Here is a 15,034-nt window from a genome sequence, read left to right as displayed (position 1 = left end):
ACTGGAAATGTTGTCAGCAAGAAAAATCTGATATAATTTATGCTATTCCTCTAGTGTGGATGATGCCTGAAAGATTAAAAAAAAAGTAAAAGCACAAACCTTACTGGCCAGCACACCTTTAAACTGGGGGAGGGGAAGGATGGAAAACAGAGCAAGAATAAAGTGGAGAAAGGAATGCAGCACAAGAGTAAGGAGACTGTTGCAGTTGTGTTTGGCTAAGATCTTGTTGATTTTATGGTTATTTTTTGATTGGACCATATTTAAACTGTAGAGTGAGCCCCAAGAAATTGTTGGATGGGTAAGGACTGAGAGCAATTACTGATGGGAGGAATAGGGTTTTTTGAAAGATCTGAGATGCAAGGGAGGCTGGTACAGAGGTGTGGAAACATGACGGGAAGGGTAAGGGTGACAGGAGGCATTGGGAGGATATAGCACATCAGAAATCAAGTGGGAGCTGAAAAAGCTGGGTGGAATGGGTTCAGAAATCATAGAGAATGCCAGTGGCTACTCTGGGTCCCAAGTTACACACTCCCAACTCTGAAGCACTTTTCTGGGAAGCCCAAGGCCCTCTGTTAAGCCATTTTTCCCTTGCAGCCTCTGACAGCCCTGACAGCCACTCCTGGGGCCACTTGCTGGAAGGGAACCACCTTCAGCTGCCTCGGAACCGGCCAGGCGACCCCACAGGCCCTCACCTCACCCCCTCAGGGGGGTTGCCACGAGAGGGTTCGCAGACACTTGCAAACGTAGTTACGTGTGTATCCCACACACGTGACGCCACACGGCAGGAGGGTGCGGGGGGGTGCAAAGCCCTCCCTGTTGGTCCGTCTGCCGCTCCGACCCAGTGAGGGGAGCGGAACCCGCCGCCGCCCGCCTTCACACCGCGAGGGGGCGCAGCGCCTAACGGCTCGGCAAAGCGCGGGCCGGGATAAACCAAACCCGTCCGGGGGATCGCCTGCCATTCCCCCCTTCTCCGCCGCTGAGAATGAGCTCGCCCAGCTTCGAGCCCCGGTGACCGTGCCTGCTCGCCACGCGCGCCTGGCGGGTGTGAGGGGAGCCGTTCTGCGTGGGGGGAAGCGGTATCTGCGCAGGGGAGCGCCGCGGGGCCGCTGCTCCCCCCACGGGGACTCGGAATCGTCTCTACCAAGCGAAGCCGTAGGCTCGGGGGAAGGGCGATGCCACGGGTTACCCTGGCGGAGGGTGTGGGAAGGACAGGGGGAAATCGCAGCAACCCCCGCAGTTAGGGAGAGGAATGGTGCCTTCCGAACCGGTGGACTGAACCATTGGGAGTCTGGTCGGGGGGGGGAGGGCAGACCCACGAGAGGACTTGGCGGGGCGGTAGGTGGTGCTGGGCGGGAGGAGGCGGGAAGTGAGTGAAGTGCTGAGCCGGGGAGGAGGCAAAAGAGAGCGGCTCGTTGGTCTAGGGGTATGATTCTCGCTTCGGGTGCGAGAGGTCCCGGGTTCAAATCCCGGACGAGCCCGCTGGGAGAGGGGGGAGCGGTGGCGCCCTCTGTTTTGCCGCCCCTGTTCCCCCCCTTTAGCGTTTTTGTTGCCTCGGCGCCTCGGGCCCGCCCGCGGCGGGAGGGTGGGCTCGGGGGAAAGAGCCGGTGCGGGGGGGAGCGGCAGGCTCCACGGTGCTCCAGCGGCACGGCTGTGTTTTGCGGAGGTAGAGCCGCCGTGGGGGACACAGGTAGGCCCGCGGGGAGCAGTTGATGGGCGCCTCGGAGCCCCGTCTCGTCGTGGGTACGGTGGGGATTTAGGGAAGGCAGCGGCCTCGCGGGGGAGATGAGGGTAAGCGGCGCCCTGTGCGAAGGGAAGAGGGGGCGAAACACAAGCGGGCTGACCCCTGCCTGGTGGGCTGTGAATTCTTATTCCTTGCGTTCAAAGGGAGCGAGTCTCTCATTGTTAAGTCCTGTCCGTGCCCCTCGGCTCTATGTGGGAGACGCCGCTGTCTGCCTGAGCAGCGCAGCGGAGGACTCCGGTTCGCACCGCTGGCTGCGGGTGGGGAGCGGGGCGGGGAAGCAGCGGGGAGACAGAAATGGGGGGGGGGGGGGGGGGGGGGGGGGGGCGGAGGAAAAAAAAAAAACTTGGGCTCGTCCGGGATTTGAACCCGGGACCTCTCGCACCCTAAGCGAGAATCATACCCCTAGACCAACGAGCCGCGGTGAAGGAAAGTTTTTCTGCCTTGCAGAGGAACGCTCGAGCGTTGCTGCTTCGACTGCGACCCCCGGCGGTGGGGGCTGCCCGCAGCGGGAGGCGGCGAGGCCTCGGGCTGCCCCTTCGGTGGAAGCGGAAACGGGCCGCAGGTACGCGCGGGGATCTGTCGCCAGGCCTGAACGCTCTCTGCTACTGCGGCCGTGCCTGCGAGCTCGGAATAGAGACGGATGAGAAGCCCTCAGAAAACAGCGTTACATAGGCGAGAGGTGGTAAACAGGCTCCGTGACAGCCAAGGGTTTGCAGGCTGGTGCCAGGCTGTAATCCCACTCCTCCCAGCAGCCCGGAGGCAGCGGAGGCCGAAGTTTCCCCCCCCCGGCCTCAGCCTGGCGGGCCGCGACCCCCGCGGTTTCCCTCACCCTGTGCCTGCCCCGCCGGTGCCGCAGCCTCCCCGGTGCGGCCAGCGGCCCACCAAGGAGCGGTCAGGGCTTACGGGGACTGTTCTGCTGCAGTGGCCTCGTTGAGACAGCTCAAACAAACGTCGGGTGGGCAGCCTCTCCCGCTTTTTTGCAGTGTTCCGTATGACCAGTGAGTCACACGCGCCGTTACTGGGCCTGCTGTTGCTCTCCAGCTTTCTTGCAGTCGCTGTGGCGTACCTATCTACCCTTGCGTGCAAAATCTGCTTACTGTGTGTCTAACCACAGCAGTCAAACCACAATGCCCAACCAAAAGAAGGTAAGTTCATGGTTCATTTCCATCATTCAAAACTGTACTACAGCCAAGCGGTGGTGACGTTACTTTCCTACTTTACAGGTGACGATTTTATGCACACCTGCTTAAACGTCAGAGTCTTCTTACAACAAACACTGATTCTGGTCAGGCTAGAGGTCAGTGCTACCTTGGCTCTTGTCTCCGTACAGTAACAGTCACTAAACTAATTTTGTCTGTATTCCAAGAAACAGGGGTGGGGTGGGGTGGAGGGGGCGGTAGGAGGAGGGACAGGAAGAATAATTGCTTTCATTTTATGGCCCTTTATATGTATCAAGATTATCAAGAATATTTGTGGCTTGAGCTGTTCCTTAGCATCAGTTCGGCACTGGAATAGCTCATCATTAGCATCTTTTTCCGTTGTAAGGTTTCCTTAGAATACTTATCCTTGCACAACGGGTGATCCAGGACATTCTTCTTAATTGAATTACGGAAAAATAATTATCAAACTCTTCAAGTACCCTATGCAATTACTGTCCTGCTGCCAGCTCTGAGTTTTGAAAGAACCACTGCATTTCTATTTAACCAGAGTAAACATAAATGTATCTGCCAGTCACAATTTCTCCCAGCTCCCAGAGGAAAAAGTAATGTTGCAATAGACACCCAAGACTTTCTTTTATAAAGAGAGCCTGTTTTTTCTTTCTCTCTTGTGTTTGTCTCTTACTGTTTCAAAATGAGCATGTTGGGTGGGGTATTTTTTGCAGGAATGCATATCTGCGTGCTAAACAGTGTCTATTGTGCAATTCCTTTAGGGGGTACAGAGATGCAGGCTAAATAAAAAACAAAATGATTAAAAATGTAAAATTGGTCTGAATATATTTGTTTATCCTCCTAGAAGATGTTACCTTTGTTTTATTTGCCATCATAGTCCTACTTGCTCTCTCGGAAGCTACTAGAGAGCTCTCCAAAACAAAGGTCTAAATTTCTAACATAAACAGCAACCATGAAGAAACGTATTTAACCTCTTCCCCAGTGACACACACATTTTTAGATCTTCCTTTTGTGATAAGTGGGAAAAAAAGGACGCAAAAGCATTTTTCCTTCTCTTGTGAGACTGAATGCCGATTTTACTGCCAGGGAGAAGGCTCAGAAACCAGTTAGGCAACTTGACAGCAGCCTGCCTGGAGGCTGCTGCGATATGTCTTGCCCCACTGTCTGAGCAGTCCTGCTCTTGTCACTGTTGCTTGTCTGACCTTACGGGGAATGGATTCAGTGTGAAGGAAAGTAACTCCCCACCTCTCCATATGCAGGCAGAAAAAAAGGCGTTTGTTGCCAGCTAAGTGAGCTGAATTACTAAGAAATTTGATAAATACCAGTATTATCACTAGACAGAGAGTAGAATTGCATAGCTAGAGGGCAAAAGGACTGCAGCAACTACACCTTTAATTGAGTTAGCTTATCAGGGGGTTGTGGGCTGAGATAAGTTAAGGAATTGGGTAGTACAGTTTGTAGGCTCTGCATTTCACTCCAATAAGTGTTCCCAGTTCTTTTTGTCATAACCTTAATAGTAACATGTCATAGCGTACAAATGCAATATATGTTCCTCAGGACAGATTAAGTTGTTCCAGCACCCCGCTTCCTCTCTGGAAGTAGCAGAAGACAGTAATTTGATCATTACTATCTGGATAAAAAAACCGTCTAGAATAAGTAGACCGGCTGCTCTCCCAGATGCTCTCTGTATTGAACAGCAATACTACTACACAGCAAACGGGACGTTCGTAGGGCTGCACCTGTGACAACATTATCTTAGCTCTGCCAGGGATGGAAGAGATTGTAGGAATCCTCTGGCAAGGGGTACATGTGGCCAAAGCAGGCTTATTAATACATTAAAAGAGAACGCTTGAGCTCTGTGAAGGGCAGTAAATTTGAGAATAAGAAAAATAATATATTTTTTTAAAAACCTCTAGGTTGACTATCTTGAAAAAATGCCTAGAAAGATAAAACTTGGCCTGTTCAGGGGATTGAACATTTTTAAACTGTGCAGAATGAAAGGGCCTGAAGGTAAATGGTGAACTCTGGGTATTGATGTGCTTCCATGTTGGTAGAGCACTCGTAGTCAGTCACAGAGGAGAGCTGTAAGACTAGGCAGAATTTCCATAGAAAGGAAGGGCTCCGTGGGAGTATTGAGGCAAAAGGGCTTGGGATAAAAGGGTTATCACTGCATATCAGTTTCTGCTCTATTTGGAAAGTGGGGATATTGATCAGTTGGCTACAAACTCAGCTGCAAGGGAAGTCAGAGGGACTAAATACGGTGACAGCCAAACACAGTGATAATTCCCTGTGCTACAAAGATTTGCCTGTGTTGATCTTTATTCCCAATTGCTGCCTTGGATTTCTGGTAGCCTGGGTTTCTAGGGTTAGCTGAGGAACGTGCTCCAGAACCTCCCCCTACGGCATGAATAATGAATGCATACGCTGTTACATTGTAAATCCCACGAGAGGTGTGAACCTTGTGTCTGCATCACAGCTGGGGAAAAAAAAAACAAACCAGCACCGTGCAGTGTTTTTACAGGGTCTTGCTTTGTCATGGCGTTCCTTAACATGGCGCAAAGCAGCAGGGCTTTCCTGTGGCCTGTTTCATCTACAGATGTGATTAGGTGGCCAGAGAGTGGCAGAGAAATTGTGGTGGCACATGCATCTGGGAGAGGACTGGCATCCATGGAGCACCGGGCAGGAGCAAACTGAGTACACTGCGGGCCTGTGAAGTCCCATGGATGCAGCGAGCAACAGCCCTGTAATATGACTAAACTTGTGCAACTTCTTTAAAATACATAGCTTAGCAAAAGTAGCAATGTACGCAAAGAGGTTCCCAAAAGAGCAGGAGTGAAGCAAGGAGATAACGAAGGAAGGATGAAGGTGTGGTCTCAGGAGGTCTCTAACAGCAGGGATCCCAGTCGGTGAGCCTGGGGAAATTCCAAGCAGGTATTTTCAGGCAGAAGGCAAAGGCAATTTTACGATCAGCATAGCCGGAGAGCTTCTGAAGGAGCCTGTGCTTACAGGCAGCACACGCCAAAACAGGCTTTCTGCATTAACAGGGAAGAACAAGAAGGATCTCGGGGGAGGCAGGGGAAACCCCCACCTCATCCCCACTCGCAGCCTGCAGCAGCGCTCTCCCGCATCCCTGGCAGCTTGGGACCAGCGATCAGGGTGCACACTAGTCAGCCAGCACCGTAATGCACATGGGGGGGAACTCACTTGCCAATGCCTGCGCAGAGGCTGGGACACTAAATAAACGCTGCAGCCTGCTCCTATTGTTTCTCTTTGGAAAACTGGGCCTAGTAATGCCTGGCAAGAGATTCACATCATAGAGACAGCTGGAAACACCACACTGTAACCAAAGTGAATTCTGCTGCAGCCCTCCTTGGTCACAAGAGCAACAGGCCCACAGCTCTTGACTAACAAATGCACAACTCCATTTGCGCGACTATCAGTTGTCTTCAGTATTTTTTGATGTAAAAGGAAGACAGCTAGCATACCTCCAAAGGCACTCTGTTAAGCTTTCCACATGGAAGGTTAACTCTTGGGCAGCACCAGAGCCTGAGGCGAGGGCACTTGGCGCTGGGCTGCCCTGGGCTCCCGTGCTGTGTCCCTGTGGAGGCAGAGTCACACGGACGCAGGCCAGCAGGCGCAGCGCGGGTGAGGTGAAGGGAGGCCGACAGCCTGCGGCCCTACGCACCGCCTCGGCACCGGCTCATCCTGCTGCCTGGAGAGCCCGACGCGCTTGTTAGCAGCGAGACCCGGCGCTTCCGGGCCCCCCGCCACACCACCAGGGCTGGGAATGCCGCCGCCCCCGCCGCCATCACGCTTCTGTACCCGGGTCCCCCGGACTTCGCGGGGGGGGGGGGAAGGGGGCGGCAGCCGCCGAGCGCGCCACAACCGCAACAACACTCCCACGACACCGCCCACCAGGTGGTGGGGGGAAGCCAGTTACGTGCCCGGCTCGGGGGGTGGGCCAGTGCAGTCCTTGTTCGGATAGGGGGCCCGGACTTGACGGATCACTCCTCTGGCCCATCGTCGAGGAGGAAAGGGGCAGGGCCTGGGTGGGGGCGAGGAGGACGCAGGAGGTGTGTGCGAGTGACAGCGGCGCGGCCCTATCCCTGCGAGGGAAGGGCGCTGCGGGGCGCGGGAAGGCGGGCCCGTGGCCAGGGGCGGACAATGGGGGCGCGGGGAGGTGGCGGTAGGAAGATGGCAGCGGTTGGAGGCACTGCGGGGCGCTCGGTGGTTGCCGCTCCCGCGCGGCTTCCCTGCTCGGCGTGGCTGCTAGCCGCCGCCGCCGCCGTGCTGGCCGCCGGTAAGTGAGTACGTGAGTGCGGGCCGGCCGCCGCCGCTTGCCCCTGCAGGGCTGCGCGCGGAGCCTGGGCGGATCTTGATGCGGCGGGGGGGGGGAACTGCCCGACCCGACCTGACCCGGGGCGCGGCAGGCGGCGGCGGGCTGGGCTTGCCGGCCTGGGTCGGGCCCGGTGGGGGCCGCCCGTACCGATCCGCGCTCGGGAGAGAGGGGCCGGCCCGGCACGTGGAGGCGCCGCCGGGCCCTGGGGGGTGAGGCAGGCGGGGGCCGGGTGGCCCTTCCCCGGCCCGTACCTCGCCCCTGGCGGAGGGTGCCGCTCCGGGGGGGGGGGGGGGGAGGTCTCCCGGGGGGGGTGACCCGCGCCCCGAGTGCAGCCGGTTCGTCCCTTTAAATGCCGTTCTCGATCGTCGTCTCCCGGTTGCAGGAACGGGGGGCGATTTCGGGGGCGGAGTACGGCTCAGCTATTCCCTGCTCACCCGCTTCAAAATCGGCCCCCTCCGCTTCAGTTGGCGGGGCTCGGATCGGCGTCGTGGGTGCGTTTCCCGCGTGGCTGTGGAAGCCTGCTCCCTCTGCCCCCCGAGCGCCGGCGGCAGGGCTGGCCCGCGCGGGACACCCGGCGTGCCCGGGCGCGCTGTGCTGCCCGGGTTCCTGAGGGACCGGGAGCCCTGTCCCGGGGGGAAGGGGAGGTGTGCCTCCCCCGCGGGCCGTACCGGGGCCTGCCTCGGGGGTGCCGGCGTGGCCAGGGCCCGGTGATGCCACGGGCGTGATGCGGGGCGGCCCTGGAGCAGCGCTCGCCGGTTTTTCCTCGGTCGGTTATTAAGTCAGAGGACGCGAGTCGGCTTTGTTGAGGAAAGGCAGAGCGCGGCATGGAGGTGACTGGCAAACGGGGACGCTGGAGTTGGGGTAAATGACTTAGAAAACACCTTTGATTTGGTCAGTGGTGAAGTATGTGGGTGGAGGAGTATTACATCAGCCAAAATGAAGTGCTTATGACTCTATAGATGGAGAATAAGTTCAATGCTGTGGAGCGGTAGAAATTGCAAGGGTAATGCTTAACTTTGCTGTGGCTTATATCCTTACAGGGCAAAGAGTTCTGTGTTCAACGTACCATTCCGAAATGAAAAGATCATACGCATTTCCCAAGGTAGCTCAGCGTGTGTAGATGCTAGGGGTGGACAATGATGGTATGTCACCTGGAGGTATTTTTGGTTAGCAATACTTGCTTAGTGGGTAAAACTTTGCAAACTAAGTTAATAGGAATCATTAAAGAAGCCTGATGCCTTCTCAGGTCATCTGTCTGGAAAACTGTGTAAAACTATGAATCCATCTGGAAAGAGGTTTAATAAGGAACTGTGCTGAGTGGTAAGAAACTTGAAACTTCTTATTTGCAAATAGCATTGTTGTTTGGGTTTGTTTAAGATTTCTGCATTTTGCAATAAACATGAGTAGAGATTGCTAAGGCTTGCTGTATATCTGCAGAGACAACCTTGGAACTAAGTAGGTAGATGTGATAGATACATAGCTTACAGTAAAACTAAGCTCTTTGAAAATAAATATAGAGACAGGAGAAGGTGCGTATTTCCCCTGACCACAACAAAAGGTACAAATACAGTAATGCTATGTGTAGCTAGGAGTAGTAGATCTACAAAGTCTGAGGTATGTAACCAAATATAGTATCTTAAACCCGAGCAAAGCTACAAGACACTCTTTTGGAAGAGACCCTCCCTGGAGTGGAGACGATCTAAAAAGTGAGATTGCAATTTAAAGGAATAAATGGGTGTTAAAATCACTTTCTTACCTCTGTTGGACTGTGTTTCTGTTCCCATCCCTACAACTGTTGATTATTTTTTTTTTTTAACCCCAAATCAGAAGTTACTCTCACATTGGCTTCCCTCTGTGCTTATCCTGCACATCCTTTATCCCTCTGACTGCTTTGAAAAGGCACTTTTTTTTTTTTCCCCCCTCCATGTTTGGCATTGGCACAAGGTTTGTGTCTTTGTACTGGAATAAGTGACCAGTGTGCAGGCTCTTCACCTCTTTTGCATGTGCAAAGTAGCTTGGTGATTGATAGGGAAAACATGACCTTCTCTAGAGTTTGGGGTTGTAAGGAGTCCTGTGTAATAAATACTCTGCCTTTTGGCTTGCCTGTGTCGTTCAGGTTCCTGCTATTTTTCAAAGACCCTCTTTCTGTTCCCCTTTCCTCTGCTGGATTTTCATCTAGTGAGAGGTTCAGAAATAAAGAACTGCCAAGCCAAAGGGCAGGGGCAGAAGTGGCGTTTTCAGAGAGCTGTTGCCACTCAGTTGCTTGGATGTGATGTGTGGCTGGGCAATGTGCTGCATAGCTTAGCTGCCATGGCTTGTGGCTCCTCTTCTGTGTCTTTGTATGCTTGATGGCAGACCCATTTCTTGTGGCCAATAACCTGCAGCGAGACAAAAATGTTACTTGGGGGCTGTGTTGTACAGGCCTGGTTTAACATCACAGTCTGCCTTGCCTAGCCAAGCAGGTAACTGTTGCATAACAGCTAAGTACAGACAATGGGGGTTTAAGTTTATTTTCATGTGTGCACCGTATGCGTGCGTTAGAAGTTCATGTTGCTGGTTTACGCTCAGTTGTCTGAAAACTTGATTGCTTCATTTACTTGTAACAATGAACGATCATTGTGAAGTGTACCGTTTGTGATCCTGTGGACATTTGTGGCATAAGTAGTTAATCTAGTTATAATTTCTTGTATGAGTGGGTGAGCCTTGCAACTAGTCAAGACTATCAAGAAAATGGATTATTTTGCAATACTGAATTTGTAAGCCATGTAAGCATCACTTAAAGTGATATCATATCTGTGTTTAACATGAAGGTGGTGCCTGATTGCTTCTGAAAGTCTTAAAGAATGTCTAGACATGACTGGAAAGAGTATTACTGATATTTCTACTACTCTTTTTGATGCCAACAAAGCTTGATCTTTTTTTTGTTTTGTTTCTTCCTTCTACTACTACCTCTTTTATACACACTGACATACAGGTGCACAAGCAGAGGAGGACTGAGATGTTAAATAGCTCAAGTGCCTGTGAGTGCTTTGAGCTCACCTGCACATTTCAGTTGCTGCTTGAAATGTTTCATGAAAATAACAGTGCAAGTCAGGGTTGCAATGCTCACTTCGTGTTTGTGCCAGGTTTAGTCAGAATTGCTATATTCACCCCGTCAGAAGCTGTTAGTTCTTTTAAGCTGAGCCCACTGATGCTGCAGGTAGGAAGACTTCTTGCCTGCAGCACTAAGCAGGTTCTGCAAAGGGAGAAGGTGATGAGGTGGATAAACTCTTCTCTCTGCTGGTTAGGTTGATGGTGGGACTGCCGCTCAGCAGCGGCAAGAGTTGAAAAGACTAGAACTTAATATTTTGATGATAAAGTGTGGTTTAGTGCCACCTTATAAAATGGCTAGGTTCTTCATGACCCCAGCCACCCAACAGTCCTCTACCTCTATGTTAATAACAACATGCACGGCTCTTTTGCTTGTTATCTGAATTGCAATTGATTGCGTTAAGTGGCAGTTCCACTGTCTGTCTATGGACTTATCTTATCCTGACTGATAACAGCAGATGCTGAATGTCCCATGTACCATACAGGGTACCTTCAGTCTAGATGGAAGACCAAAGAAATGAAACATAGTTTTACAAAGCAGACATCTTGTACTGTTTGACTTAGAAGGTTTTAATCTGAATAGTTTCTAAAGAGTTATTATTTAGCTAGAGAGGTGCTATATCGGTCATCATGAAGTCATCTATCTAAAGCTTATTATTAATACCCATAGTGGGAGTTTTCTGAGTGTGATATGATGTGATGTGGTTTGATCATGTATGGCATACATGGCTCTTTCTGCCACCTACATGTAATTAACTGATAAATTAACAAAGTAAGCAGTCCTATATGCAAAAAAAAAAAAACAACCCAAAAATTAAACTATTGAATGCTAACTCAGGATATCCAAGGAAGACATCAGAAAGCTGGAAGTTCTGGGTATGAAAATATTTACATCCTTGTGGTTTGTGTCTTCTTTTGTGTGTGTGTGGTTTATTTATCTTCATTGCTTTGCTGATCTGGGTTAGTGTGATCCTGTATGTAGTGATTAGCACAATGGAGAGGATGCCAACATCTTGTGTAAGAGGAAGCTGTGGTGGGAGAGGACAAGAAGTTCTGAACTGGCTTTGCTGCTAGCAAAGAGGCTTGGAGAACTCTAACTTCAGTGATTTACTCTTACCTCAAAACAGCAGTTATTTAGAAGAGCAAGTTTTTACTCAGACTAGGGTTTAGCAGTAAGCTGTACCCATAGCACAAATGCTGTGGGTATGCTTCGTGAGGCAGGGGCAACATCAGTACTGTTTGCTGTCTGAGCTGGTTGAAAGATGACCCTTCAGCCAGATGATTCCCCCCAGTTACACTGGTTGTTATGGTTTTCCCCCATCTCTTTTAACTTCAAAATGGCAGGATCATTCTGTTACTTGTCCTTTATAAGCCAGGTTTATTTTAATTGGAGGTGTTTATATTGAGTAACTGTACTGGTACTCTTTTTAGCTGGGATAGAGTTAATTTTCTTCATAGTAGCTAGTAGGAGCTGTGTTTTGGATTTGTGCTGAAAACAGACTTGATAACACATCGCTGTTTTACATTGGTTACTTGTTTTAGGTTGGCTTACACAGCACTGAGGCGTTTGTTGCTTCTCACCCTGCCCTGCCAGCGAGTGGGCTGGGGGTGCACGAGGAGCTGGGAGGACAGCTGACCCCAACTGACCAGAGGGATATCCCATACCATATGATGGTATTGCTTAGCAATAAAAGCTGAGAGGGAAGAAGAAGGAAGAGGGGGATGTTCAGAGTGATGGCATTTGTCTTCCCAAGTCACTGTTATGCACATGATGGAGCCCTGCTTTCCTGGAGATGGCTGAACACCTGCCTGCCCATGGGAAGCAGTGAATGAAAGCTTTTGCTTTACCTATTAAACTCTTTATCTCAACCCATGAGTTTCTCACTTTTACCCTTCTGATTCTCTCCCCCATCCTGTCTGTTGCAGCTGAGCTGCACACTGGGGTTAGCCCACAACCCTTGTATATTGTTCCCTTTTCCTACTGTGCCTTTCAGCTCCTGCATTTTTATTTAGCTGTTGAGTTGGCACTTTCCAGTTTGTGCTGCTGCAAAGTTTTGGCTTAAAGTGTGGAAGGAAACAGGAAGGCTAGTTGTTCTCATGAACTCTCTTACCTCCAACCCTGCAGAAAAAGATGCTTTGCGGTACATTTGCTGATCCTTTAAACACATGATGTTAAAGGGCATTAAAGGAGCTCACCCTGACACATTGGTTACACCCTACCTTCAGTGTTTAAAATCAGATTGAGGTTGTGTTCCTTAAGGGAGGGTTAAAATCTAAGCAGTGCAGCAGTTGTGTGAGTGGTGGCTGGTGGCACTTTCCTAAGTACTTTCACTTCACCAGGAGGAGGTAAATCAGGGCAGGTGACCTCCAGGTAGGTGAAATGGCCAGTGCTGGAGGCATTTATCTTCAGTTGGCTGCTAGCCATCTGTTACACTTTTCAGTAACTTGTTTTTGTCATGCACGTGAGTGAAAGATGATGAACAAGGATTCTTTTTGGTAATAAATTCTATAAAGCTGTATGTGCAGCAGGATTTTTAAAATCTGACTGGTTAGTATGCCTTGAAGTTTTTAGATAGAGGCCTTACAGGATTGCTTGACTCTGTCAGTGTGGAAGGTGCTGAGATGATGGCTGCGTGGAGATGCTACATACCCTGCTGCTTGACAAAGTCAGCACAGGTGTGGACGAAGGTGCTGCTCTAATCAAAGGAATGGCTCTAGAAATGACCTCATATGTGTAAACTGGGGAAGTGATGTAGAGTATGCTACAAGGGAGACCATAAACACTTTGCAAAATAGAAGCATTCCTGGGAAGAGCCAGCTGAAGCAGCTCCTACTCAGTAATTCCTAACCTTGCTTGGTTGTTGTTGTACAAATATGGTGTACAGTGGATTGGGTTAGGCTGTTAGTCTGGTTTAAAAGAAAACAACGGAAAAAGAGTTGTTTTGAACATGGACTAGTTCCAGGTCAGATTCATCAAGTTCATGTTATAAGTGGGCATGGGAGCTATTTAGATTGGCACCACCACTGACAAATTCTTGTGAAACAATGCTTTGATTTTTGATTTTGTGGTTGCGCTTCTGCAGGTTATAGGTAGTTATGAGTTTACTCAGCAAGTAAGTTAGCGAGTTTGGTTAGCAAGTGAGTGTAAGATTGCTGTGAGCGACGTGCCAGAGCTGGCTGCAGGCACTCAGCAGTTGGTGGAACAGTAAGGGATCTGTCCCTCAGAGATCTTTGGATTTGCTTGAACTGCTGAAAGTAAGTCTCTAGTCACACCAGAACAGATTGGCCGTGTGACTGAGGAGCCTGGTAGCTGAGGAGGGTAATCACTTGGGTGACTTAATTTCACCTATCTCTATCTGCTTGCTCTGTTAAGTGATGGGATTTTATTTAACAGGTTTTAATCGGGACCCTCTGTATGCAGGAAAACCCCTGTGTTCACCTTTCAGGCTGGTGGAAATACCAAATCTTGGCAAGAGGTGGACATGATGCTGGGTCAGGAATGATGACACGTGGGACTGACTAGTACTGAAATGCTGCTAATACCTTGGATGGTATTAGTTCTAAGTGCATCTTCTGCAAATGTTTCTTGGTGTATATCAATTTGTTGCCACTGAGTTGGTTGCAACTTTCTGTATTGATACTGTAAAAGGGGAAAAGAAGGGCAGCTTCTTATCTCTGATATGTAGCCTTTTGCTCAGTATCTCCTTGTGACATTTGCATATCCACATCCTAAATTCTACTGCCTAATTTGTTTTGGAAATTGGCAGTTTTCACGCTGCTAACGCTAGATTTTGTCAAAAAGATGCTGCATGCCATCAGCAGTTGGCAACATGACTGGTATTTTTAACATAGTTTCACTTAAAATAGTACTAATAACCAGTGCTGACCTAGAGGGAAGCTTTTGTTCCAGTCAGTGACATGTCCATCTCTACTGTCCACACCTTTTTTTTGTGGTTGGTTGGTTGGTTGGGGTTTTTTTGGTTGGGGTTTTTTTTTTGGTCAGCAACTTCTGATCCTTAATACTCTCATTTCTTTAGCAGACATTGTGAGTTTTGGTGGATTGCTATAGTAATTCTAGGAAATGTTTGTGATGGCGGGATGCTTTCTTCAATCTCTCTGCCACATGTTGAGTACCTGTACCCAACTTCTCTCAGTTGTTTAGTTAAGCAAGCTTAATGATACCGTTTTTGGCGGGGAAAAAACTTGGTGTGTTTCTAGGTGAGTCTTCTGGGATGTACTCTTTATCTTCATGTTCTGCGTAGCCCTTCTTTAATATTAATTCCCATTTTCTGGAATCTTTCCTTGTGCCCAAGGAGTAATCTGCTGTGTTTGTTAATGACTATGTTAGTATTGCAGGATTAGGGGTAGAACAGCTGCCATCAGCTGTTCCAGTTACTCTTTGCACTTTGAATGAGTTTACTTAACTTGTCCCTTTGGGTTTTTCACTGTTTTGGTTTGGCTTTGTCAACAAGAACTGTTTACTTGAATTTGCACACTTGTAAACTTACTTGGTCATGGAAGGGAAACCACTTAAGGGCTGTTGAATGGAAAAATATGATGTCTGATTTGGAAGGTACCTGAGCTGCTGATTGGTGTCCCAGTCTCCAGCATAGGCAGGGAAGTATTTATTTTGTGATCCCCAAGGAAATGTACTAGAACAGGGCTAGATGTTATTTGCCTCGAGACTAAATAAGC

General features: G+C 49.8%; 1 protein-coding gene and 2 non-coding genes across 7 annotated transcripts in view; 2 read left to right on the top strand and 1 right to left on the bottom strand.

Annotated features, from left to right (window-relative positions):
* Positions 1–1,406: 1,406 nt before the first annotated feature.
* On the top strand, positions 1,407–1,478 carry TRNAP-CGG (transfer RNA proline (anticodon CGG)). Its single transcript has one exon. It is a non-coding gene; the product is annotated as a tRNA-Pro (tRNA).
* A 608-nt stretch (positions 1,479–2,086) lies between these two features.
* Positions 2,087–2,158, bottom strand: TRNAP-AGG (transfer RNA proline (anticodon AGG)). The gene has a single exon. It is a non-coding gene; the product is annotated as a tRNA-Pro (tRNA).
* A 4,884-nt stretch (positions 2,159–7,042) lies between these two features.
* The window catches only part of MPZL1 (myelin protein zero like 1), a 41,749-nt gene continuing 33,757 nt past the window's right edge, over positions 7,043–15,034 (top strand). For 3 of the 5 annotated variants that reach the window (XM_075768536.1, XM_075768561.1, XM_075768571.1), the window contains exon 1: positions 7,043–7,210. In XM_075768536.1, coding sequence (XP_075624651.1) covers positions 7,075–7,210 — 136 coding nt within the window. In that variant the 5' untranslated portion in view covers positions 7,043–7,074. Of the gene's footprint in view, positions 7,211–8,304; positions 8,392–15,034 lie in introns of those variants that run through there. The other 2 variants (XM_075768544.1, XM_075768551.1) reach the window with 2 other exon arrangements.

This window comes from Balearica regulorum, chromosome 1 (assembly GCF_011004875.1).
Source record: "Balearica regulorum gibbericeps isolate bBalReg1 chromosome 1, bBalReg1.pri, whole genome shotgun sequence".
Taxonomy (NCBI): Eukaryota; Metazoa; Chordata; class Aves; order Gruiformes; family Gruidae; genus Balearica; species Balearica regulorum.
Note: the sequence above shows the minus strand (reverse complement) of the source record. Positions and strands in the feature narration are given on the sequence as shown.